Genomic DNA, 23,950 nt, shown 5'->3' with positions numbered 1-23,950 from the left:
GACAAAGTGCCGTGCGTAAAACGCTTATTATAACAACTTTATTTAAAGTATGTATATATATATAATTTTTTAAAATTTATTTTATATTTATATACGTATAATTATATGTATATATAATATATTTTTTGTTGTTGTTTAGGTAATCATCATCATCACCGTCATCGTCATCTATTAAGATACTTTCTCTTGTCTAATTTACACAAAAACGTTTATCCTTTAAGTAACGCCTCGAGTAATCATCGTCGTTTTTTCCATTTTCTCCTTTTTTCGTTTCACCATTATCATTCTTCGTATAATGGTTAATTGTCTTAATTTTTTTTTTTTCAATTTTTTATTTTATTTTATTTTTTTACTTTAGTCATTAACAATGTTTTAATAATATCGAATTATCTCACTTTATAGTATGTATATATGTATAATCAGCCTCTCCAGCGCGATTGGATTTTTTTTTTCCCCCAAAGACACCATTCGCGATAATAACAATCACTCAAAAAAGTCTCATTCGTTACGCTTCGCTAAACAACCGCAATGATTCCACGCTCACACTTGTCAGGCGCACATTTACACGCTTTCTCCCACTTTCATTGAATTTTTTTTTTTTTTACTTTAATTTTTTTTATTTTTTTTTTATTAATATTTTAATCTTTGCCTAATACACGCTCAACTTATACAAACACCACACGCGAGAGAGAAACAAAGAAAAATCACGTTTCTCTCGTACTTCTCGTATGTATATAACTTTTATATTGATGAACGGGGCGCAAATCTCACGCATCGACTCTTATCGATACCTTGGCCACGTTGTTTTTTTTTTAATCCCCTTCCTCCTCCTCGTCGACCACCTCGTATCTTCGAGTGCCTCGGCTCGTGTATTAGCAATATTACAATAAGCAATGTTAAAAATAAAATTCCGTATGCGTCGAGGCGGCCGAGGCGCTCGTGCTTGGGTAGTGCGATTTCATCTTTCCATCGAATTCCCATTCATGTTTTTTTTATTTTTTATTTTTTTATGACCACATACTTGTACGCGCGAAGGTGAGGGTATTTTTAATAGAGATCAGATGAATCGGCAGAGCCGACGCGATCGAACGCCCATCAGCCGTGCGTACTTTGGGCCTCTTTTTTTTCGCAAAATCTTACGAGTCCAGCGCTCGAGGCTTGTGTGAAAAATTTCCCGGGCTGATTCGAGAGGCCGTTTTCCGCGCGGCCTAATTGATTTTCCGCTTGTCCCCCTGATACTTGTATATTACTACGTATTTGCTTATCTCCCTGTTTAACGTGTAATTTTTTTTTTCTCCTCCGTTCTATAATTATCGTATTTTACTCGGTAAAATCGTCTTCGTCGTCGTTAGTTTTTTTATAATTTTTTTTTTCCTCCCCTCTATTCATATTTTTCGTCGAGTACACAACACTCGACTTAGAGATTCTTCGTTACTTGCGTGCGTACGTGCATGTACGCGAGAATCGATTTGAAGATCTGCTTTCGTTTATCTTTCAATATTCTTTATTAATTTAGAGTATGTACAAATGGCAATTTTTTTTTTAATTCATTGTCGTGATAGCGTGTTGCTGTCTGCGCTAAATGGGAACGTATCGAGTTGGCGCGTATGTTTTTTTTCATATTATTTATCGTGCCGAAGGATAAAACCAATGCGATGTTCGATTTGAGGGTTTCGAGTTCATGGTCAAAAGTAAAAGCTGGGGGATAAAGACGTTCGATGTTGCCATGTTTTTTTATTATTATTATTTTTTTTAATTTAAATTCATTCTTTGATACTTGAGGGCTTGAGTTCGAATTTTTCGGCTTTTCGTATCTGACATGCAAGTCCTTACGTGTACAATAATGAAAATGATATTGCTTGTAATAATTCGTTTATACAACAATGTTTGCAAATACCTCCTTTTAAAATTTTTTTCGGTCAAAGTTCAATTGTTGAACGATAAAAGATTAAAGTAACAGAAATCTCCTTTTCTTATTTTTATTTCGCCTCTTTTGTCTAAATTCTCGAAAGAGCAATTGTATGTTACGTGATTAGAGAAATATCGAAATTCGTTAACTAATGTTTATATTTATAATATGTATAAATATTTACACAAGTGTTACGCGCAATGGTATACAGGTAATGACAACAACCGATGGAGCATAAAAAAAATTTAGTCCCTCGAAAAATTCCAATTCCTTCGTCCGAGTAAAAACTTAAAAAATGCATTGCAATGTAAGTATACATATCTTATGCACGCGCCTTCGATATTATTATATTTAACATACAAACGAAGCAAAACGATCTTTACTATTATTACTATTATTATTTTTTGTTAGAAATACACCCTGTATAAAAACAACCTCTTCAGTTAACGCGCAGACGAAAAAATACGTCCTACCACCAAAGGTTATTTTTTATTATTATTATTTTTTTTTCATTTTTTCTTTTCTTTTTTTTTTTTTTTTTTTTTTGTTCTTTACGGTTTCAAATAATCCCTCGTGATATCGTGGTAAGATTCCAGTGTGCACATATTTTTCAAGTACGACGTAAAATACATGAGGAGTGATTGAAAAAAAGTATACATATGTGTGTGTGTGTACGTACGAAAAAAAAAAAAAAAAAAAAAAAAAAAAAAAAAAACTAAAGGATGAGAAACGATAGCAAAACGGGGTAAAAAACGCGTCGTTTGGACGCAGTATGAAATCAGTCCGTCGCGGATGTGTCGTATAATTGGCACCAAAGCGTCGAGTTTCGACATCCCAAAAGCAAGTGCCGATAAACCGAACCGAAAAGGTATTTGGGACGTAGCGAGACGAGTGCGTATACTTTGGGAAATGAGTATCAAAGTCTCTCGAGAGATCCACATTATTCTTCACCTGTATACTCTGTAGTGATCATCGTTACCATTATTTAACTTATTTATTTATCTATTTTTTCAATAAAAAGTCCCACGACTTATTTTACCCCTATGTTATGATACACGTAACACGATTGGCATTTAATTTTATTTATTTTTTTGTTTTAATTTACATTTTTCATAACACACTTCACGGCATGCAACAAGATCTCCAAGAGCAAAGGGTGAGTAGGGGGGGGGGCTTGTTTCCGTCCGGGTAAGTAAGTACAAGTGCAGTAAACGCGTTCACTTCCACACCCACTTCTTTCACACGTATAGTCGTAGACACAAATAGATACGTATATACGTTTATATATCGTCGTTGTATCAATTACCTGTTTTGTTTGTTACAATGTATAAGTAATGTATAATATTATCTAGCTCGCGATCGCCGAGTTTGAAGAAACGACGCGCGAAGGGGGAGATCGAGAGATGGGCGCGCTTGTGGTGGGCCTTCGTTTAGCACGGACAGCAACAGGCCCGTGCTACCGTTATACCGTACAGACGTGGGGTGTAGGTAAATTATATACGTACTCTTTGATCAATTTTTAATAAATTTTCATCTTCGAATCGTCTTGGTACTTTAACGCACACACGCACGAGTTTTTATGACGAGCGCGTTGTATCTCGCGTACCTCCTCCACGTAACAAATTTGAGTATCGAACGGCCCTTGGAGAATTTTTCTCTCTCTTACGTATATAATAGGTTGTTTTTTTTTTCCTGCGAAAGAAAAAAAAAAAAGAGAGGAGACCGCTCCCGACTATCTCTTTCTTGTAGACGTGTAGTCGTGATTTTATTTTTTTTATTATTATTTTTTTTTATTTAATTCTTAGACGTGGTTGTTGAAACCCGATTGTTGCTGATGGTGGTGGTGCTGTTGTGCCACCTGGTTGATGTCAGCAAGGGACTTGCGGCTGGCGCTCTGCTTCGAGCTGATGTCCGCGAACTCGGCAGCCGAGGCCTTGCCTTTGCGTGGCAACGTCGTCGCCTCGCCCAAAGACGGCAGCTCGCGCGGCTTCCACACTGGCGAACCTGTGTGTGTATTGTTGTAGTTTATTATTATTATTATTATTTTATTTTTTTTATTTTTTCAATGGTGGGTGGACGCGGTAATGGCTACAATTATTGGGTACTTTTGATGAATATTGTGCGTGATTTTGCGAAGGTACAGAGCTGTGTTGCGATGGAGAATGCGAGATTTTTTCTTTCTTTTTTCGCAATTTTTTTACCACATGTGTGTATGTCGGTGACGTATGCGTACGTGTGAATATAGCGTATATCAGTGATAAGCGATAAGAGGTAAGCAGCGTTTTTTGGAAAAAAAAAGATTAGATTGCGTGTACAATGCAAGCATCGACGGGAAATTCAAGTGCTCAGAGATACGAGAATCGCGTTTGTTAACCGGGTCGAAAATGATCAAAAAAAGACAGTACCGGTGGAATGAGGAAAAAAAAAAAAAAAAAAAAAAAAAAAGTAAAAATGGCCTGAGAACATAATGATGGATGTAAGAAAACGTACCAAGCTCTTTAACGGCGGCCGGCTGGTAATGTTCCGGCTTATGGGTGGACTGTATCAGTTTAGCCTGGCTCCCGGTACTGCCGGCCGATATCGTCGAGGTCGTGCTCAGGGTCAAATGGTTGGGCGTGCGGCCCAGACTCGTCTTTTTCTCGCCCGCGTAGGCCTGCGAGTCCTCTTCGCCCTCCGACTTTGTCCCCGAATCCATCTCAACCTTTACTTCCCCTACAAATATACACAACATGTTCCTTTTTTCCTTGTTTGGCTTTTTCTCCCTTTCTCTTTTTTTCCTTTTATTTTTCAGGTCCCGCTTACAAAGTCTTACAAATTTTTCGTCACGAGTGTTTTTATTGTAAAAAAAACCGAGATCTCTATACCCGTAAATTTTTTTTTTTTTTTTTTTTACACAGGCGCAGTTTACAATCTTGAGAAAACCCAATGTCAAGGGCAAATGCCTTGCGCGTGAAAAAAAAGCACAGTCAATTGGCGGCAGCAGGAAAAAAGCGTGGATACGCAACTAAGTACACTGCAATGCTCTCGTGGGAAAAAAAAAAAAAAAAAAAAAAAAAAAAAAGAAAAAGAAAAAGAAAAAAATGACCCATCTCTACCGACAACAAAGTACAGCGTCACCGAGACCTCCGCCAAATCGCACACGAGATCCACACTAAATGTTTATTATTATTTATTATTTTCAAACGATTAAAGCAACAGTATATGGACATTGGAGAAAAAAAAAAAAAAAAAAAAAAAAAAAAAAAGAAAAAAAAAGAAAAAAGAAAAAAACTGACCGGTCGAATCGCTGATCGTCTTGCTCCTCGTGCGGAAGGTCTGCTGCTGCTGCTGGGGCTCCTCCGCGTCCTTGTCCTCCGAGCTGTCCCTATCGACGGGCTGTCTCGAGGACGTGGCGAACTTGCCCCTCATCTGCGAGTTCATCATCTTGAGCTTGAGCGCCTTCTTCGAGGGCGTGCGCGCGGGCAGGATCGGCGGCGTCGGCGGCATCGTAGGCACAATGTGGTGCTGAGCCCCGTTCTGGCCCTGGAGCGACTTCTCGGCGCCCATGCTCGAGGTCATGCGCGGCGACACCGTCATCGTTTGGTGCCCACCGAGTTGCGGCCTGCAACGATCGCGAGATTGTTATTGATGTGAAAAACAAATAAACAAAAACAAAGTAAACAAAAGGGCTGGGGGGTCACCTGGATGGTATGCTCATGTTGCGCACGGACTCCCGGATGATCTGGCGTATCGTTTTGAGAAACTGGTTGCGAAACTCCCCGGTGCTGTTCGAGAGGACGTAGACCTTCTCGGAGCGCCGCTGCAACTGGCTGCGCAGGTGAATCAGTTCCCAGAGGAAGTGCGACTCCATGTCCTTGGCCGAGCTCGAGCGCACCTGGACCTCCGTCACCGGGATGAGCACCTGGTAGCGAATGATCTCGACGTCGCCGGCGTTTGTCTTCGGCAGATTGCTCTTCGACGAGCCGCCCTGGGAAACATTCATTAGTGCCAACACTCCATACTCGAGCGTGAAAGAGGGGACTGAGAAATCGTTATACCATGAGCTTCTTTTTTTGCCTGAGCTTCTCCTTGCAGAGAAACACCACAGCCGACTTGAAGACGAAGCACATGGCGTGCAGCTCGAGGCCCTTCTTTATTTTGCCCAGGAAATCGGAGATGTTGAGCCACTCGACGCCCCCGTAGTAGAGCAGATCGCCGGGGCTCAGGTCGATCGGCTGCGAACGGGACAAAAATCGGTTGCGTTAAATATATACGGGGCATTGGGGTTTAAACGAGGTATCGAAAAAATATAAGGTGGCTCGTCGCAATTACTTGTTTGCAAGATTTCTGGTGCTGTCGGAACAAGTGGTCGAATATGGCTCCGTACTCCTCGTGGATTCTCTGCATCTCGTTTATGTGCTCCGCCACCTTCTCCATGCCCTTGAGCGCCTCTGTTTGAAAAATAGTGCGTTTTGATGAAAAAAAAACAAAAAAAAAAGAAAACTCATTCAACAGAGCGAGCATGATTATCGAGTGATAAAAAACGTGAAAAAAAAATTAAAAAACATTGTTGCTAGGTGTGGGGTTCGAACCCACGCTCCCAGACGGGAACCAGAGCTTAAATCTGGCGCCTTAGACCGCTCGGCCAACCTAGCTCGATGCTCACGGTGCTAACGGAGCGTCTCTTTACATTGCGCTACAGATATCACGGAGCGCCGCTCTCTTCCCCTCCACTTACGCTACTCTATATATATATATATAGTAAACTGAAGTAGCGATCGTGGAGGCGGCTCTCTCAAGCGCACATGTATACATGTATATATGTTCAAAAGTGTACGCATCCAAATTATCGAGGTGGAGGACGTTGATGTAGAAATCCCAATATGCTTACCGCCCCAACAGCACAAAAATATTCTATGAATATATCGTGGAAATATGTTGTTTCATCGTGAATTTTTTTTTTTTTTTAACTAATTAATTATTTCAGAGACATTTCTAAAATCTTCATAAAATTTAAAATTTACTAGGTAAAAAAAAGTTCTGATTAGTTGTGTCATAATGTTATGAAATATTTTTAAAATATGCACAAAATATTAATACAATTGTGTTATAAATTTTTTTTTTTTATACCATCAAAACACAAACATGTTTTGTTAGCTCTTTAAACGTATTTCTAAAATATTTGTAAGACCTAAGATTTTCCTTGGATAAAATATTTCGTAAAAATAAGTTTTTTGTATGTGTAAAACACTTGTTTTATATTTTTTAAGTACTTGTCTCACGTTCATGTAAAAATAGTTTTATATTTGGGTAATACGGTAAAACGTTCCAAATACATTAATCTATAGTAGGAAAGAATGAGATCTGATAAAATCACATTCAAAGATAAATATTTTAGACAAAAAAACAAAAACAAGAATGAGTATCTAAAATAAAGTACCAAAAATATCATTATTTCCAAACATTTTACACTTTTACTAATTTTTATATTAAGCATCATATATTTGTATAATTTTTTTTTTAACATTAAATTACTGACAACCATTAATTATATCTTTGGATTTTAAACTTTATTTTGATAAAAGTGCTAATATTCAAAATCAGTTGTACTAACAACTTTAGGAATCATACTGATAATCTAAAAATAGTGCAATATTTTAGAATAATAATTAAAATAAAAACAAAAACAGCTTTTTTTATTATTAAGTTCTAAAAGTAGAAAATTCTATATCAAAATAGTTTCATAAATACGTTTCAAGTATTGATACCTACTCATTTGAATAAAAGAAAAATTTTTTTAGAAAAAATCTTGATTTTTTCGACATAATTATATGTATATAATATATCTAGCACGGAGTTTAAAAAATTTTTTAGCAGTAACATAGTCAAATCAAATAATTTTCGAAAATGTAATGACTTGGTTTTTTTACAATTCTGTGTTTTTTGAGCTAAAAAAATCAAAATAAGATTCTCATGCCACTTTAAAAAATACTGTAGAATACCTTGCTGAGAGATATTCTTATTTTTTACGGCTTATCTTTCACTATATCTATTATAACAATCTAGGGTACAATGAGCCACCTAATCTAATCGGGTTTATAATCAGACATAGCGTCTTGCTGGTTAACTTCTCAAGTATAGGTACAAAAAATTATTTTAAAATGTATCCAAATTATTTTTAAATGTCGTCAAAAATCATTATACAAAACTAAAAAAAAAAATAAAAACGTTTTTCTAAAATTTTTCAAAAATCCTTGAAAATATTCTAAAGTAAAGATTTTTTTGAAACATCAATGGATCATTGGAGGAATATTTCTCCAAAATAATTGTTAAAATTTTGTAATTATGTTTTTTCAAAACATTTCGTGCTGTTGGGGCCTACACTATATTCGTGCACGATATACAAATGTTTAAACAATACATAATATTGTCATGCATAGCGCACCTATAAGATGCTGGTGCTCCTCGCTCCGATCGTCCGTGAGATTTCGCAGCTGTTGCAGTAGCAGCGGGTACTTGAGTATTCTCTGTATCGGCTTGATCAAATACGACTCGAGCGTGGACGAGTGCTGCTGGCGCGGGTTGCGCGCTTGTAGGAACTCTTGCAGGGCTTGGTTTCCTTCATCTGCAGCGAATGGTCATTTTTCATTTTCATTTTTATTTTTATTATTAGGAAGCACTTTGATTGGATGCCACCGGAAATCGGTATGATGATCGTTATGATTGCTTGGATTTTTTAAGGCTTCGTTTCACGCAATGCATTTATAGAGTTGCAAATATCATGTAAATTCGAAGCGAATGCGGCACAAACAAAGTTTTTAAAGACTCTTGCATAGTGGTGCATGTGTATGTATGTATAGGAAAAATCGATTGACGTGGGGTATGTATAGTTATCGACTTACTTGGATGCAAAACTTTTTGGGCCTTTGAGTGGCTGGCGCAGAACGAGCTGTAGAGCTTGAAGTGATTTACATAATATAAGAAGGCACTTCCGATGGAAAACAGGACGTTCTGCAAGCAAATGCATTTTGGTGTGAGTTTAAGTGCCTTTGTTTTAAGAGACTACCAGTACATATTTTTACCTTAAATTGACTCGGATAATCAAAATTATTGAAATCGGCCTCGACTTCGATCGCGTGATCGAGATTTTGTAAAAATTGCCGCTGGAACGTTACGATTTCCTGGATGTTGCCGAACAGGGCGTTTATCTCGGCGTTCGACAGGAATGTTTCGCGCTTCAGGGGCTCCAAATAGTTTTCCAATAGGTTGTTCAGGTTCTGGAACGAAACGAGCGCCATGACTCTCATCTTCGTTTGGAATAATGCTTTTTTTTCTTTCGAGGTCCAATTGAAATAAAGCCTCAGAGGATTTTACGTGGCACAAGGTAATTTTGTGAAAAATTTGCCGTCGTGAAATGTTGGCTGCAGTTTTTAAACTTCAGAGTCGGGAAAAAACTTTTTCATCAGATTCATTATTCGTTATTTTTCACTCGAGGGCTCAAAAATACAATGCGACCAAACAGAACTTGATGCTTTTTTTATATACATATTTTTAAAACAACAATAGAACCCCTATATACGTTCCATAAGCAAAACTGGATTTTCCACGAAACAGGCAGTAATGGAATCTCAGTGAAAGGAGGTTCTAATTTTATCATTTTTCCGCACGCCTATCATATTTTCGTTCAAGTAGGTCAAACAATTTTTTTTTTTTTTTTTCCATTAAAAACTCGTCGCTTGAAATTAATTCTCTCGAGCCCGTATGGTCGCATTTTTTTTATTCTCTTCATAAATCGATACGAATGGTGGCACGCGCAGAAGAAAAAAAAAAATTTTTCAAATAATAAACCCCAAGCTCCCGAATGTATATTTGTACAACCACGCAGGCAACGAAACCAACTGGGCACCTGGAACGCATCCAAAAATCTATCACGAGCAAACAAACCAACACACGTACCTTAACATACATCCTCTCGGTCTCGATGAGCTCGAGTATGACCTTCCTGAGCTTCTCGGCGTCGGTAAGTTGCCGACTGGGCGTCAGGACCTGCGAGTGGGCGCTCAAGACGCTACCGGTCGGGCTGGACTTGCGCGTCTCGCCCGGAGATCGGCAGATGCCCGTCACCTGCTCGGCGGTCTTGAGCAGATTCTCGATCTCAAAGGAGTTCGCCCGGGACGTCTGCTTGCTGCCACCATCCGTGGGGCACAGCGTGTCCGGAAGGGCTTCCTTACCTATTGAGGATGCATTTTTTACTTTGTCACTCTACTTAATTATCTTTCGGGGCAACTGGTGCAGAAGAGGCATACGTTATTCTCATCTTTGAAAGTTGTACAAAGTTATTTTGACGAAACGGCACATCTCGGGGGGATTTTATTTGAAAAAAAAAAACAACAACATTGTATGCCAAGAGCAGCAGTGGCCAAATAAATTCACGCCTGAAAAAACAAATCACAGCTCCCGGGGGGCGAGCCTCGTGTTCACAGCTTATCTTTGAAAAGGTTGCTTCAAAGGGTAAATTGAAAATTAAAAAAAAAAAAATCCTCCGCTCTTTCACGAGACTTTGAAAAGAAAATTCATGAGACAAAAAAATCCTTCCACCGTACCAGTTTCACGAGCGTCACGTGCGCGTTTTTTTCCCTCCCGTCCGTTTACGAGAGCAAAGTACAATGTGTAGTGAAAGGGCGCATCGCCCGTTACATCGTTACGTACGTCTCCTTATATAATTTTTTTTTTTTCCCCCTTTCCGCGCTTTTCAACATAAAAATGTATACTCCGTACGGCCGAACGGGGCGATGGAATAAACGAATGGTGCATCATCACGCGTCAAAGCGAGAACGAGGCGGGGAGTGCAAGCATCAGCGCGCCCCTCATTGTATCATCGGTTGCGATACGCGTCGTCGTTTCTGAAAATCTACGCGACCTACATATGCAATAAACACACTATCGTTACAAACTCGAGCTAACGACGACGACGAAGGTGTGAATAAATGCAAGGGTATTACATATGTATACACGTATCGCTCGGTCGAAAAACTTGACTCTTGTACATATAGAGGACGAGGTTTTGGATGTAGGTCGGTAGGTATACATTAATATACCCTCTCGAGGTGAGATGCGTCGCGAGCGCGCCTGGCTTTTTGTCACCACTCGCGACTTGGGGGGTGGGGGGTGGGCTGTGAATACTGTGACTTCTCGGGGCTGTGCGTTAATTAGGATCGTATATAATTGGAACTCGATAACGAGGGAAGGAGCGATTTGGGGGGGGCGTAAGAAACAAATGGATGCAACATTGCTCGGGAAAAGGAACTTTGAGCTGAATAACGCGAGGTAAAAAAGCAACTGATGGAAGAAAAGAAGAAAAAAAAAGGAAGGGGAGCAAAGACACGAGGACTTACTCCAACCGGGGGCAGGTACGATGAGGCCGGATATCATTTCCTCGCTGATGACCGGGGGATCGGTGGGCGGTGGTGGGCACACGAGGCTGTCGATGATGTCGTCGGTGACCCTCATGATGCCGCTCAGATCCGGTGGCTCGGTGCGCGAGCTACGCATCATCATGCAGAGGGCCTGCTCCTCTTGTAGCACCGACTCGAGATACATCATGTCCAGGTCGCTCACTATTGCCCCGTTTATCACCATTATCTCGTCGCCCTTTATTATACCTGTTGGAAAATACAAATGTTGTATACGATTCGTGTCATTCATCACGTGTCTAGGTACTGAGCCATCTCGCTTCAGACGTGTACGTACATCTTTTACGTAGTTTTTTTTTTTTTTTTTTTCACCAAAAAGCTCACTTGATTTTTCATACAGTGTATAATTACATGTATCCACACACACACACACACAATTTCACTTGTGCTCATAGGTAGGCTAACTATACGTTTTGTACTTAATTAGGGGTATGGGTGATGTTATGGTTGTACGTGATACCCGGGGGTGTATTTATACAGGGTGAAAGTGCGGGAAAACGATACTGCAGTGCCAATAAAAGGAGGGCATGTAGCTCGTCTCATCGGTATCTATACGTGTAAGTATATATTATGCACTCGAGAATTTTTGTGCACTGCCCGCGAGGCAGATTCGTCCGCGTTCTTATATATATATAGTTTTCCGATAAATGGCTTTTACGTACTTATCGATCGCCTTCTCTTCCCCCCCCCCCTAATCCAACCCCTTCCCGTTCAGATTGTCCCGTAATTCAAATTATTATTAGCATCAAATCACTGTGTTCGATCGATTTTTTTCCCTCAAATTGCCATTCGACTACACAATAATGAATAATAATAACAACGAGGGCTTTCCCATTGTGCAATGTGTGTCAGACAAGCAGTTTTTACTATTAGTTGTACATAAATTCCCTCGATCCTCCACGCTCGTCGAACGAAGGGATGCAATAACGCGCGAATTGCAATAAAAAAATCCCATCTTCCACCGAGAGGGAGTATCTTTTTTTTTTTTTTTTTCTTCTCTCGTTACCCGATTGTTACACGAGAGAGAGATATCGATAAAGCTCCAATTGCATATCCGCACGTGCACGAAAATTACGCGTCCTCGTTTTCATGGAGATCATGTAACATGTGTCCCGATGGCAACTGAATTTATTTCCGGGAGGTGTATGGTTCCACTTTAATACCATACAAGCTCCGCCATGGTGCTATATATTTATATGATGTATACACGCACGTACACACACTCGCAGTGCAGCTATACAATAAAAATCCAAGCGCGCGCGCGATGGCTTTGAAAGATGAGACGTGCAGTTGGCTCAAACAGAGTATATATGTATAATACAGGACGTATATGTACCTATTTGTACCCAAATGCAGTACATAGTATGGCTGTTGGGATAAAACGCGCGATCGCAATTTCGCGCTTTAGGGTAACGTCATTCATTAGCCCCGAAACAAGAGACAGCAACCATCATCCGATTTTCTCCTATTATGCCTTTGCCCTTCTCATCGACATGCGATTTCACGAACTGCGTATCGGTCACACGTGCTGTACGTGGTTGTGTATTCGTGAAGTGTAATGTGACACACATTACCGGAGAAGGGTTGTTTGTAGGAAAATGCATCGTGTATAATTCCATTGTTCGTGTGACGGCTACAATTGCGTTTTTCCAGTTCACTTTGACACTTTCAAATACTTTTTTTTCTCCTACTATACAACGGACGTATAACAATTATTCTTTTGGGCAAAAAATATAAATTAACTGTGTTTTTCGAGGATCCCTTACACTTTATATATACTTATAGGTACACACGCGATGGAGAGAGAAAAATCAATCGAAGAATCGTATATGTGTACCCACAGAGAAAGGGACTGTTCACATATTCATCCATCTAACCCTGGCAGCCCCTGTGCCGTACGTATAAACTTACGTGTCTTGCAGCTCTCTTTGTTGGGCACAGCGGGTCTCTCTCGTTGGCGTAAAATTTACGCGCTGGGCTGGTTTATGTATAACGTGCAGCCACTTCATATGCACATATACGCGAAGATTGACGTGTACGCACGAGCGATTCCCCGCGACCTCGACTATAACACATAGCAGTCTATGCGGGTATATATGTATCCACGAATAGACGCGTGTGACGCGCCTTGCGTGGAAATCCCGCTAGTCGATGCGAGGACGAGAAAAAAAAATTTTTTTTTAAAAGGAAAAGAAAAAAAACTCGACCCCGTGCAGGGTTTTTTCTCGCGTCCTATATGTTCCCGTGGAGTGGAAAATTTGGGGACGCGCAGGAGGAGGAGGAGGGAAGTTTGCATTAGAAAGGAGCAGCTGGGCTTTGCTGTTTAACAGACGCGCGCGTGAAATACTTATCGAGGGAGGGAGAAATTGAGTTTGGAAAAGCGGAAGTGAATTTACCACTTTTTTTTTTTTTGTTGTTTTTTCCAAATGAGTCGACCGATGCGACGTCGCGGAGTTTGGAACTTCCAGGAAGAGACGTTTGAGCGCGCTTTTAAGGGACGGGGTGATTATTTTGTCGATGGAGTGGGTGCGTTCGTTGGGATGCAGGAAAATCCGTCGGTGGAAGATTTCACGTAACTCCGGCGAACGAGCAAAAGGATTTACGGTGTTTACACTCCAGGATGGGCTGGTACACTCCAAATGTATAAATATACGTGAGTGTTCCACGTAGTTTTTAAGAAATAAAACCAGTTTAGAAACACGTGGGTATAACATGTTATTGTAAGTTTGATTTCATTACACCGTGCACGAGATAACTGAGAGTTGGTGTATAAATACACAGTATTATTGAGTTTAGCGGTAGAGAAAACAGGGCGAGGGGGTAAAGCGATGCTGCCGGTGCTCTACTGGGGCATGTAAATAGAGAGATGAGCGCTGATGCACCGAAGGACAAAGGAAGGAATTTAATTGTATTTTTTTTTTTTTTTTCATCGTATTTGCTCTTACTTCATCCATTCCATTAGATTCACCCCCTTATTTTTACCCTGAAATGAATAAAAACAATACACTGGATTATTTAGGTTTCGGACTCTTCCTCTTTTACCATCGATTACTTTTGAATTATTTCAAGAATCTCCTTCCTCCCTCCACGCGATCGATAAATAATATGTGACCCAGTGCGAATATGTAATGCATGGGCTCGATATTCATTTTTTGATTTATTTATAGAAACCTCTCGTGCATGCACGCGTACGTGAAACATTTAATAATCGCCCATGTTTTATGCACAAAAAATTTCTCCGATCATCAGCAGTGACAATAATTCGATGATTCTGAATAAAGGAGGAGAAAAAAAAAAAAAAAACGCTAATCATGCATGAAAAATTCAGTGACTTTTAGCCGTAAAAAATGTAAAACGCCAAAGTAGGTACATAATGGGGAATCGAAACGTGTATACAGATACGCGCGCCCCCGAGTGAGAGCGTATATATGTATATCTACCGGAGTGCGATCGATTCGAGAGGAGCAAGGATAAGCATATACATATATACACTCCAGCTCTACGGCACACTCGTAACCCATTCTCGGCAAATGTATCTCGCGTCCCTCCCTCCCAGCCTTGGTAAATATCCCAACACGTACACGTTATATACGGTTACAGGGGGTGGGTGAGTGTGCACATACCTTAGGATTTTTCTCTCGTATGGATAACATTTTTTTTAAACTTACAAGTAAAGAAATAAAAGAAAATCGGTTGTAATGGAACGCATATGCGACTGACCGTTTTGCATAGCCACGCTCTTGTCCTCGACTCTGCTGACGTAACAGCACAGCTCGTCCTGCCGGTCCGCGTTCTCGATCAGTTCAGCTTCGACGGAGAAGCCCCACATCTGGTCGAGCGTGTTCCTCTGCAGTTCCACCTGGTAGAGGATCTTGGCGCACACCTCGACGACCTCGTGCGTATGGATCTGCAACGATTTTCGCATAAATAACATTCTGCGCAGGAGGAGGAGGAGGAGGAGGAGGAGGGTGGGTATGCCCACTACATTAAATACACTCACGTATGTCTCGATCGTGTCGCTCCTGTGAGGCACAAAGTAGTTGTGGTCCTCCATGTCGCGGCGCTTTTTCACCCGGACAAAGTGCTCCATCGCGTTAAGGCCCTTTCTGCTGCACGCGCTCGCCAGGAACTCCTCGACGGTCATTCCGTCGCGCAGGAAGACCGACACGAGCTGCAACGACAACAATACCACGGACACTCACATTTTGTCTCTATTGGATTACCGATTTTTAAAAGCACGGTGCCACTCATCCGTACACACTGTGTGCCATTTGGACGACTTTTCGTATCAACCAACTTTTTTATCGAAACAAATCGAAAAATCAACACTTGCTCAGCAAGAATTCTTGTAATGTACCATATGTGTTCACCAAAGTTTGGCCTGTATACTCAAAGTTCTGGGCATTTGGGGACGAAACGAACTTTGAACCGTGACCTGCATGTCATGTTGTAGGTGTACCATGCAACTTTGTGCCAATTACATCTGGCATTCATAGACGTCTCCCGAGTATTCCATAATATACGTCTGATTTCCGAGCTCGTGTATAGGTATACACACACATGTGTACGGATGAGTTGGGACGAGAGCTCGGCAATGGGAGGAACGAGACAAAAAAATGCCCACCTGGTTCTCAGGTACGGTGACTTTGATGCTTTTCTCGTCGTCCCTGTTTGACATCTGGAGGGAGCGCCGGCTGGAGCCGCTGTTGGAGCGCGACAGGAGGAGCGGCCGGCGCTTCGTGGCTCCGCGGCCCGCCAGCAAGTTGTTCAGCAGGGATGGACTGCGGGCGCAGATGAACGCGTGGAACGACGACACCGTGAACACCCCCAGTTTGTACAAGGTTTGCTTCGTTGCTCGCGATACGTGCGTCAGGAGGCTCTGTGGGTGACAAACACATACATATAGGTACCCATTATGACTTTTCTTTTTTTTTTTTTTTTTTTTTTTTTTCATAATCCGTTGGTGAAAATTCTGCTTTGCGATCCCATCATCTCCGAGTACAAAGGGGCGTGGGTACACCCAACAACCAAGCGCGCCTGCTTTTGCATCAACAACGAGCTTACACCACGGGTGCATTACGGACCGCACACGCGAGCGTACACACGCTCATACCTGTTGATCACGCGAATAGTTTTGAATAATACATGCACGACATATGTTATCTGATCGATGAGCCGCGCTAGGAGCAATGCTGGCGGAAACAATATTGGCTACCCTTTTTTTTCATCTTGCTATAAGTATAGTGATGATGCGTGATTGCAATTGTGCACAATAACCACTGAATCCAAGTACCTACTATTCCAAAGGTCGATAAAATGAAGAGTTACATATTGTATACGCAAGGTTCAACCACCCGAATAATTATTCATTGAGTAACAGAGAGCGTTTTTATTGTATACATGTATATATATGTATTATATGTTTAGTCGATTTATTCGCTTCTCTTGAAATTTCCTACCAACATATCTCTCGTGCAGGTGGATTCGACGCGAAAAAAAAAGGGGGATGTAGGGGGTAGGAAGGGAGACAAATCGATAAAATAAAAACCGTCTCCCGATGTTGATGGTATTTTTATACGTTGGGTTGAAAATGTACCTTTGGATTTGGCAGCTCGCCGCTCTGCAAGCTCGCCATGTAGCACCTGAGACGAAACTGCTCGCACTGCAGCCTCTCGAGGTTCTCCTCGTACTGGATGATTTGATTGTTTATCTGCTGCTTTCCATCGATGTCAGATACCACGGATTGCTGCAGGTCCGCCATGTGCCTCATTTTCGAGTCCTACGGAATATCAATTACCATTCGCGCTCTTTAAGCCGATTTTTTACTCGCGTTCGACGTTGTATATACTAATAAAAGCGCCAACGAACAAAGCTACATACATCAACATCCTCTAAGAATAAATATACTCTCACTCGAAAATGAGGAGAGAATGTGGTACAGGTATAAAAAAATAAAATAAAATAAATACAATTTGCATGTATAATTCGACTAACCGACTCGATGGCCTTGTCCAATCGGAAGATCTCCTCCTGGAGTAGGTGTAGGGTGCCGGTCTTGCCGCGGTGGCGCGCAAACGCCGCCGCGCACGCCGAATGTATGCTGTTCACCCAGTTCTCCAGCTCCACTTGACACGGAGCCTTGACAAACAGAATTTAAATTCAGTACTCGTCCGGTCCCTCCTCCCTTTTTCCTCATCTCTGCTGCTGGCTGATTTCTCTCTCTCTCTCTCTTTCTCTCTTTTGTGCAAAATTTCGTGGAAACACCGTACGCGATTTTTTTTGCGATTTTTGTGTGCACCTGTGTATGAATAAAACAACGCGTCCGTCGACCGTTGCCGATCTCAGGGGTTTGCTAATGACGAGAGCGAGAGGACACGGTCATTGATTGAGATGCGCGCGTTGATTATTCGACACCCCCCAACCCCGTGCACTCTCACCAATTCTGCATTGAATTCTACTTTTTTTTTTTTTTTTCCTCCCTCTGGAGGAACTATAACACGGCCAAACGGAGAAATGTAAACTCGAGGGTTTAAAAATAGGATTTTCATCGTTTATCTGGGTTGCGGTGAAAAAACATTCAACCCGAGCTTCAAGAAGGACCGAATGGAACGTAAATTGTTTGTTTATTTGTTTCTTTTTTCTTTTTTTCACGTTGAATTTACAAAATATTCATTCAATGCGAGTAAAGGTGAATGATTGAGCGGGCAGATTGTTTATACATCGGGCACTCGTCCCGAAACTGGTTCGTAAAATTATTAACGAGCCACACTGCAGCGTTTACCTCATTAGTTATTAACCGGAAGGAGCGAGAAAGGATTTGGAGAAAGAGACAAAGAAGCAAATTTTTTTTTTTACATCAACACCTGCAGGGGAGAGGATGAGAAAGAGATATCTCAATTTTTGATGCAGAAAGGGGTTGTTTTAGAGAATTTTTTTTTGTTTTTTTTTTGTTTATGCTCGCCATTGGATGAGCATTATCAGACTCTGTTTCTAAAGATTTTTTATTTTTTATTTAAAAATCTACGTGACAATGCCTTCACTTAAATTCATCCAGCTCTCAAATAAAACAGCACCATTATGTAAATGAAAAAAAAAAGAAAAAAATTGAGATAGCTCTTTTTCTTTCCATACATGTACACACGATCCAACGCGCGCGAGTTCATTTAAAATCCTATCGTAATGCCGGACGAACAGCTCGATTCTCCATGTAACAACTTAAGGAAAAAAAAAGAAAAAGGTTTACCTTATCGTCACCATCACTTCACGGGTATAAATGTAACGCGAAGGAAGGGAAAAAGAGAAAAAGAGCGTTTTCACCCCTTACGGACTATGGGCAGATGTGTATATACATATATGTAAATCATTGATATAGAAGGAGCAGAAGGTGTCTCACTTGAAAGAGATAGGCATCGCCGAAGGCGGTGCTCAGGCAGAATATGTAGTCCCGCTTGGGGTGCTCGGGTATCGGCTGCATGATCGCCCCGTCGACGATGATGAGGTGCTTGGGGGCCGTCTCGACGGCTCGCCTCTCCTGCGAGTCGCATGGGTAGAACAGCAACGTCGTGCCCTTCAGGCATACCCAGTAGCCCTTCCAGCCGCGCTTGCGCGCCAACTCGATCTGGTGCTTTTTGCGCAACAGCCACTTCTTCACGCTCAGGAATCTTAAACAGGTATTTTTTTTTTTTTTTTTTTTTCAAAGATCAAAAGTAAGCCCAACGCGTGTCCTGTAGCCTTAGGGGTAGGTGTACGAATATTCAGTGCACAAACTCTCGCCGATTTACCATGTGCACTTTGGTCGGTACCTTCACAATGCTCATCGATTTCCCGACCAACGGCCACTTTGTTATTTATTTACTCAAACTACTTTTTTTACTCCTTAGAATCGCGTGCTTGCGAAGAGTTTTGGTTTGGGGGTGGAGAAGAAAAAGAAAAAAAAAAAAAAAGGGTCATGCGCTTGTTGTTACGGGGTGTGTAACGAAAGTCGTGAATTTATCGCGAGACACGTGAGCGCGCGGTGATGTTGAATGATCGTGTCCTATCATCTTTCAAAAAGATTATGCGCAGTTTGTCTCTGTAGGTGTGTACGGCGTGTACAAGGACATCTTTTTTTTGCCCCTTTGTCGTCGTCATTTATTTTATGGCCATCCAAGGGTAGACACACACATCCGCTGCTCTCGAAACTTCAGTCTAAAGTGGATCATCTCTCGTGCATGTTCTTTTTTTTTTTTTCAACAAGTTACACGAGTGGTCATTATGCTCGAGTTTTAGAAAGTAGAGAGGTAGGGGAAGCCTCGAAAAATTTCATTTCATTGCCTCTACGAGGTATCCGTCTTTTTTTCATTCATGCGCACCCTTTTGGCTGTACCTATATACTGTTGTTGTTTTCGAGCTGACCTTGAGATTCGCGTAGCTTGATAGAAAAAAAAAAAATAGTAAGTAAGTGATGCGGGGACTAGTTTTTCGTTTAATATGTAGAGGAAGCTTTTTGGATCGGCTGAAAATTTAATTCTGGTGAATAGGGGTCTGACGCGGGATTTATAAAATTAAAGATTCAAGTGTTATTTTAGGATTATTTTCTACTTTATTTAAATTTGATTCACATAAAAACGGTATTTTCGCTTTTTTTGTCGATGTTTAAAAAATAAACATTATTTTTCAGTTTCATGGCGCAGAATGTAATGGAAGCTTTTTTTTTATGAATCTCAATTATACATCCGAATTAAATTGTTATTAGTTATAAATGTAATAAGTACAACTTTTGAGGGGCCCAAAATTTTTAACAGTAAAAGCTCTATTCTTTTACGTTACGTACTTCATTTCGTGAATTTCGAATAATTTTATTTGCAACTCTCAGATGGAACTAAAATTTGTCTTTTATATTTATACCACTGGGGGTAAAAATTACTCCATCTTAACCGTGTGCTAAAATCAACATCTCAAATCTTCAAGAGTTTGCTTTAAATCCATCGCGTTAACAAATTGCAGTGCGGTCGCAAATTAAACATTTAAAATTGATCAACTTTAAATAAACCATCTGAATATAAAAAAAAAGAAAAGAAAAAAAAAGAAACAGATGGTAAAAAATAATTTAAGGAGTAGTCCCGTGGCAATTAATTGGAGGTGGGTTGTTTTTTTTTTTTTTTCTTTTAAACGAGGAGAAAACTTAAAAGCGCAAAGTTTCAGTCCAATAAATTGCTCGAGGTTCTCTGTAATCGTCGAGGAAAAGTGGAACGTCGTAACAGGACCTCGAACTTTTTAAATTTCGCGAAATCGAGGTGATTTTTTTTAACTCGGATTATATTAAAATTCCCGAAAAACCCCAGAAAACCCACAAAAAGAAAAAAAAAAAAAAAAACTCAAACGCCGTGATGTTAATCCGCTATAATCCTTCCTACATACCTTACCCCACAATGTACACAATATCGACCAATCCAAACGCAAAATAATGGAACAAGGAAACAATCCGCATCGCGAGAGACACATCCCTCCCGCCCAAGTTTTTCATAGCTATCGCTTGCAAACTTTCCATAACTCACGGTCCGGGGGATCTTGGAAGTTTGCTCGATCCGAAAGACGATCTGTTTCCAGCCCGTATAGGTATACATCGATTGAAAACAGTTTAGCGCGCGGTCGACTGGACCTCCGGTATGCCCGTCGGGGGTGTGTGTATATAACACAAGGGGGACACGGTCACGGGCCGGAAAATGGAACGGCGAAACTTGCACGGGTCGCGGGAGTTTTAGTAACGCGAATTTTAATTGCAAGTCCGCTTCTGCCTCTTGCTCCCTCAACTCGCTTACCGCAACTTACGTATACCTTCTCGCCACGGGAAAGAGGATTTTCAAGAGTTATGCATGTACATTTCCATCGGTTCAGCTCGCGGGGGGCCTATAGTTTCGAAGAAATGAAACGAGGCACTTTCAGTTGGGGATTCAAATGTACCCAAACTTTGGAGGCAAGGTCCCTTGAAACTGTAGTACGGCAATTGGGAAGACCGTACGGAGAAATTTTACTAAAAAAAAAAAAAAAAAAAAAAAAATAATCATACATCGAAAACTCAAAACAAGGCTCATATGCCCATGCGTAATTCTACCCCCATTTATCTCCCTCACTCATTGCATCGATTATCGACCAATTCGGTACTGTGTAATAATAGCACGCGCCGGGGTTTGTTTGCATTTACGTGGTAAACGTTGTTCCCAACGCGGTTTCCTGCAGTGTGTTGATGTCACTCGGACTTCCATGTACACGTATGTCTGCAGTGCATGGCACAAACACCATTGCTGTATCGTTATTTGTGAAAATTTATCAAGTCCGTTTTCCACTATCCACGTGGCGTCCTAAAAGGGGTGAGACAAAAAGATGTATATGTCATTACACTCCACCCCTCGGAATTGCTCGAGACATGGGTCAGGGAGATTAGACTTGTACACCGGCCGATATCACTGCGGACCCTCTGTTTCTCCCGAATAATTATTTTTCCTTTCACACCCCTCGTTTACTTTTTTTTTTCCTCCTTCCACCAGCACTGTTTAAAAAAATTTCCGCGCATCTCGCGTCGTCCAACTCCAAAGTTTTTTCACAAGCGCGCGCTAGATCATTGCAGTTTTTTTTTTTTTTTTTTTTTGCTTGTTTCAGAGAGGTTTCGTTTTCACTCCGTGACGTCTCGCGCAAACAAGACTCACCAGAGCGTTAATTTTTGTTTCTCCCCTCCCTCCACCCCCTGCCGCGCGAATCAGGTCAGTTGTAAAGTCACGGGCTCTCCGGGCGTCGAAAAGTATAACTTTGTTCAGCGGTGCGGCGTTTCACTCTTACACGGCACAACTATTGTGCAATACATATGTTTACCCCCCACGCGTGGAACCACGAGTTTTACGATACGATGGATGATTAATTAAAAAACCAAAGCCGTGTCGGAGGATTCAGCCGTACCTATTTGTATTGTGCACAAAACTCGTTGGAATGTTTATTAACAAACTTATGGATAGTACGACCTCGCGAGTTACATTGTTGTAGGTATTACCTGCATTGCAATTTAATCAAAAAGTTATTAAAATGCCATGTATGCGACAGGCGCGTCATTATTAAGGAGCTTTCATAAAAAAATTTATCTCTCCCTCGCAATATTTTATCTGACTTATATTGCATCTTCCTAGTCCCCCGTCTGTTGCTCGAGTTTGGAGTAATAATATACCCTGTCGTTGAACGGAAAAAAAAAAAAATTTCCTCGACAATAGACGTCGCTGGGCAATATTGAGACTAATAATAATAAAAAAAAAAAAAAAAAGGAAGACAAGATCCTGCTCTTTTTTTTTTAAGCCGGTCGCGATTAAGATGGTTCTATCGAACGTGTGTGTTTAAGGTGCTTCCCTTTGTTGGAGAATTTTCTGAAATTCACCCAATTTTTCAACTGCAACGTGTCCAACGGAGCGGCAAAAATTATACATTGCATTTTTAACGACCCCACGAGAGAATGGCCGGAAAATTGTATGCAAATTTTATACAATTTTAAAGAAACACTTGAATCGCTGAACTATCGTCGGTCCGTGGTACAACATCCGGATATGATTTTTCTTTCACCGAACAAAGATAGCCAGCTTTACTTTTGTGCTAAAATATTTAAATAATCACGGGCCACCAAAATACACCCCTGAATTTCTCGGTACACCATCCCACCGACAATTTGTTCTCCAGTCGACGGCGTTGTACGGAAAAAAAGAAGAAAAAAAAAAAAAAAAAAAAAAAAAACATAAAAATATGCAGCATCAAATCAGATACGTATACAACGAACTGTACAGAGTGAGGGAGAAAAGGGAGCAAGCCACAGCTACTCGGCGAAATATCGTTTTCCTATACATACACCCGCGACAGATCGCTCCACCCGAGGATATCCGGCATTTATCATCGATCCCGCGCCCAACCCCCCTTTTTCTCTTTACTCCCTTTTGCACCGCTTTATTTACAACGGCCACGTACCCACCGTCGCTACTCGAATTTTCAAAGATGATTCCGCACGGACGGCTCGGACGCGTTTTAATCGTCGATTTAGCGCTTCGAACTTTTGGCACGGCTCCAACCGTGTACGGTCCTTTTTGCGCTGTTTTTCCTCGCGCGCGGCGCATAAAGTTACCCGCGTGGACCCATCCGCCCTGCGAGGGAGGGTAAAATATCCTTGACCGAGTTTTTCGAGCCAGCAGCTGCACCAAAGGGCCATTTTGATCGCCCGAATGGCAAAATGAAGGCCATACTGAACAGAAGCGCGGACGTAATGAGAATATTCTGGGTATAACCGCGTACACTGATTGTTTTTTTTTTTTTTTTTGTTTTTTTTTTTTCATATTCAAACTACTGCAATTCCCAAGGATTCCACACTGTATAATTATCGGTATTATACGAGGCGTTGGGTTAATCTCAACGCACCGGGTGTATATGCGCGTGCGAGTCTCGTTAATATTCAAGAGAAGCGATTTTCTGCGAACGTGTGCAAATGTATAGCGGCGCGAGTTGATTGTTATCGACGGTGTTGCAGAGACTTCTCGTGTGATCAGTTTCGTTCGTCGATCGGTATTTTGTATATATATATATACGT

The 23,950-nt window shown here is 41.0% G+C and overlaps 1 protein-coding gene and 1 non-coding gene across 2 annotated transcripts in view; both read right to left on the bottom strand.

Moving 5' to 3' along the window:
• Nucleotides 1-3,595: 3,595 nt before the first annotated feature.
• The window catches only part of sif (guanine nucleotide exchange factor still life), an 86,398-nt gene continuing 66,043 nt past the window's right edge, over nucleotides 3,596-23,950 (bottom strand). The window contains exons 16-32 of the mRNA XM_089591550.1: nucleotides 18,755-19,022; nucleotides 17,356-17,499; nucleotides 16,958-17,140; nucleotides 15,986-16,240; nucleotides 15,362-15,532; nucleotides 15,082-15,268; nucleotides 11,284-11,550; nucleotides 9,845-10,119; nucleotides 8,971-9,165; nucleotides 8,791-8,899; nucleotides 8,334-8,513; nucleotides 6,221-6,339; nucleotides 5,947-6,123; nucleotides 5,590-5,876; nucleotides 5,185-5,510; nucleotides 4,400-4,621; nucleotides 3,596-3,913 (exon numbers count right to left, since the gene is read on the bottom strand). Of these exons, the coding sequence (XP_089447676.1) occupies nucleotides 3,711-3,913; nucleotides 4,400-4,621; nucleotides 5,185-5,510; nucleotides 5,590-5,876; nucleotides 5,947-6,123; nucleotides 6,221-6,339; nucleotides 8,334-8,513; nucleotides 8,791-8,899; nucleotides 8,971-9,165; nucleotides 9,845-10,119; nucleotides 11,284-11,550; nucleotides 15,082-15,268; nucleotides 15,362-15,532; nucleotides 15,986-16,240; nucleotides 16,958-17,140; nucleotides 17,356-17,499; nucleotides 18,755-19,022 (3,568 nt within the window). The 3' untranslated portion in view covers nucleotides 3,596-3,710. The remainder of the gene's footprint in view (nucleotides 3,914-4,399; nucleotides 4,622-5,184; nucleotides 5,511-5,589; nucleotides 5,877-5,946; nucleotides 6,124-6,220; nucleotides 6,340-8,333; nucleotides 8,514-8,790; nucleotides 8,900-8,970; nucleotides 9,166-9,844; nucleotides 10,120-11,283; nucleotides 11,551-15,081; nucleotides 15,269-15,361; nucleotides 15,533-15,985; nucleotides 16,241-16,957; nucleotides 17,141-17,355; nucleotides 17,500-18,754; nucleotides 19,023-23,950) is intronic.
• TRNAL-UAA (transfer RNA leucine (anticodon UAA)) lies at nucleotides 6,460-6,543 on the bottom strand. The gene has a single exon. It is a non-coding gene; the product is annotated as a tRNA-Leu (tRNA).

The sequence above is a fragment of the Copidosoma floridanum genome, unplaced genomic scaffold, assembly GCF_036245765.1.
Source record: "Copidosoma floridanum isolate Cflo_tuat_1 unplaced genomic scaffold, Cflo_Japanese_pri ptg000013l, whole genome shotgun sequence".
NCBI classification, from domain to species: Eukaryota; Metazoa; Arthropoda; class Insecta; order Hymenoptera; family Encyrtidae; genus Copidosoma; species Copidosoma floridanum.
The sequence above is the reverse complement of the archived record's forward strand: the minus strand, read 5'-3'. Positions and strand labels throughout refer to the sequence as shown.